Source organism: Electrophorus electricus, chromosome 22 (assembly GCF_013358815.1).
Source record: "Electrophorus electricus isolate fEleEle1 chromosome 22, fEleEle1.pri, whole genome shotgun sequence".
NCBI lineage: Eukaryota > Metazoa > Chordata > Actinopteri > Gymnotiformes > Gymnotidae > Electrophorus > Electrophorus electricus.
Window position 1 is genome coordinate 5,120,054 of NC_049556.1, and position 3,015 is coordinate 5,123,068.

Consider the following 3,015-nt stretch of genomic DNA (forward strand, 5'->3'; position numbering starts at 1 on the left):
TCACACACACACTCAATATTTAGGTGCAGTTCTGGTCCCAAAGATGTTGTTATGGGTTTGCAACCCAAATGGTGAAATACAGGAAGTAGACTGATGGAAAAAAAATGCTCTCTCTCTCTCTCTCTCTCTCTCTCTCTCTCTCTCTCTCTCTCTCTCTCTCAGTTTATATATATAGAAATTATTATTATTTATTTTTTCTTTTTTATTATTTTATTTTATTCCCACCCCCCATATATTCTTCACGGCTATGGAGATCTCCCATTCAGGATAACAAAAATTGGCTGCAGCTATTATTGTTGTGCAAAACCATGTTTGAGTCTGTGTATGAGAGTCCTGAATATAGGGTTAGTTTCACAAAATCTTACTGGGAGGCCACTGGTTAGCAGGAGCTCTTGTGTCAGAACGACACTCTAATGGCGTGTCCAGTAATTCTCAGTCCGTTATGGCTTCGTGATGGATTTCCACATCCCCTCTCTTGGTTCCTCCTTCTAACTTGATAGTCCCATATAGAATGTACATTTTTGTGTATAAATAAACAAACAACAGCACTTTACGGTTGGGTTAGAGGTTTACTGCTGCTTATATGATACAATATTAAGGGTTACATCCATAATCTGTGTGAATGCAGTGTTGTTTATTGGTACACTGGAGAAATTAAACTAATGTAACTAGTTAGTAGTAGAAGCCATTATACCCACTGCCTTTCATAAGAACACTCCTACATCTTCACTTACTGCAGACAGCATTTTAAATTCAGGTGGTATTTACACATTAAAGTTCGAAGCAGAACCAAATCAACATCCACATAACTCTGTCATACACATCATCATCAAAGACATAAGTCTACCAGACACATCTTCTGTTTTTCTTGTAGAGTTTCACACTCAAAGGAAGAAATCAATTTCAATTATCCATGATGGTGGCCTCATAATGTTACAAATGTGTTTTTATGGGGTAATTTGGGGAAAGTATAAAACTGTACATTTTTTTTTCCTTTACACTCATATGTAGGTTTAGTTTTGATTATCTCTGTAAACTTCAAACTAATGAGCACCAGAGAACAGGAAGGCAGCAGAGTTTCAGATCAGATCAGGTGTGTGTGTGTGTGTGTGTGTGTGTGTGTGTGTGTGTGTGTGTGTGTGTGTGTGTGTGTGTGTGTGTGTGTGTGTGTGTGTGTGTGTGTGTAACGTCCAGGTCAGGTGTGTGTGGTGTCTAGAAGCTGGAAGACATGGGGAGGACACACAGCCCTGTGCTGCAGTCATGTTCACACATATTCACACTAACACACGTTACCATGGAGAATCATATGATGAATTATGTGTGTTTGTTCATCCTCTTCTCTGTGTGGGAGACTCAGACCACATCACCTCAATAGTGGCCGGATACTGTGAGACAGAGAATAGGACAGAAAGATCAGACATGAACACACACCCATCAGTCAGGGATCGGACTCTGTACACAAGCTCAATTACCATTACACACACACACACACACACACACACACACACACACACACTAGACTGGTACCTGACTGCTATATTGTGTAGGGGTGAAATAGGTCTAATTCTTATTGGTTTACATCAGTAATGTTAATCAGTCACAGTCCCTATAGAGTTTTCTATGAGCTCATTGTTACATCCAGTTCTCCATCAAGCTGCTCATGCTCTGGTTGTGTGTGTCTACATGATAACATTTTACATTTATGACATTTAGCAGACGCTCTTATCCAGAACAACTTACACAAGTGCTTTGTCATTTACTCATAGAATATATCCTAGTACAGTACAGTAGGTTAGAACCAAACATACCAATGAACTAGAATACTGTAAACAATGTGCTAGAGTTTGTTAAACAACAAACAACATAAACACTACCCTACAATAAGTACTCATTTAGTCAGTCAATATGGGAGCAGTGTCAGTTGTCCTTTAAATATTCTACAAATAGATGGGTCTTCAGTCTGTGTTTGAAGACTGCAAGGGACTCTGCTGTCTGGACAGCAAGTGGGAGTTCATTCCACCATCTTGGAGCCAGGACAGAAAATGGTCTCGATGCTTGTCGTCCATGAGCCCTGAAGCAAGGTATTTCAAGCCGAGCCGAACTTGAGGTTCGAAGTACTCGAGATACGGATCGGGCTTTGACCATTGACCTCATGTGTGAAGGGGCTGGTCCATTTTTGGCTTTGTAGGCAAGCATCAAAGTTTTAAATCTAAAGTGAGTTTGGGTTTATATTTGTTACTGCAGCTGTAGGTGAGATTTTGTCTCAGCAAATAATTTGTATTTTTTAAAGAATCTACTGAACTTAGGAACAATGTAAGTGAGTGAATGAAAGAGAGAGAGAGTTTGTGAATGTGAATCTAATTAATTCATTAATACAATAATAATGTGTGTGTGTGTGTGTGTCAGTGAGAGAGGATAATGACTGTGTGTGTGTGTGTGTGTGTGAGAGGATTCTGATGGTATGTGTGTGTGTGTGCGTGCGCGTGTGCATGAGGATACTGACTGTGAGTGTGATGATATTGAGTGTGTGTGTGTGTGTGTGTGTGTGTGTGAGGATACTGACAGCGTGTGTGAGCATACTGACAGCGTGTGTGAGAGGATACTGACAACATCCTCTCATGCTGTGTATGTGTGTGTGCTTGCGTGTGAGAGTGAGAGGATATTGACTGTGTGTGTGTGTCTGTGTGTGCGTGTGTGTGTGTATGTGAGAGATAGTAAGTCAGTAACTCACTGTAGTTTCTCCAGTTTACAGTGTGGATCCTTCAGTAGAGCAGAGAGCTGCTTCACTCCTGAGTCTCCTGGTTTATTGGAGTTCAGATTCAGCTCTCTCAGGTGTGATGAGGGGTTTGACCTCAGAGCTGAAGCCAGAGCAGCACATCCTTTATCTGTAATACTGCAGTTAACCAGCCTGCAGAGAGAAAAAGAAAAATTCCTCACACTTACAGATCAGTACACATGTGCAAACACACACACACAATACATGTTGTGATAGTGATGCAGTGATAGTGTGTGTGT

The 3,015-nt window shown here is 40.8% G+C and overlaps 1 protein-coding gene across 1 annotated transcript in view; it reads right to left on the reverse strand.

Annotated features, from left to right (window-relative positions):
• Nucleotides 1-549: 549 nt before the first annotated feature.
• The window catches only part of LOC113569311 (NACHT, LRR and PYD domains-containing protein 12-like), an 18,303-nt gene continuing 15,837 nt past the window's right edge, over nt 550-3,015 (reverse strand). The window contains exon 10 of the mRNA XM_035521579.1: nt 550-1,385. Coding sequence (XP_035377472.1) covers nt 1,364-1,385 — 22 coding nt within the window. The 3' untranslated portion in view covers nt 550-1,363. The remainder of the gene's footprint in view (nt 1,386-3,015) is intronic.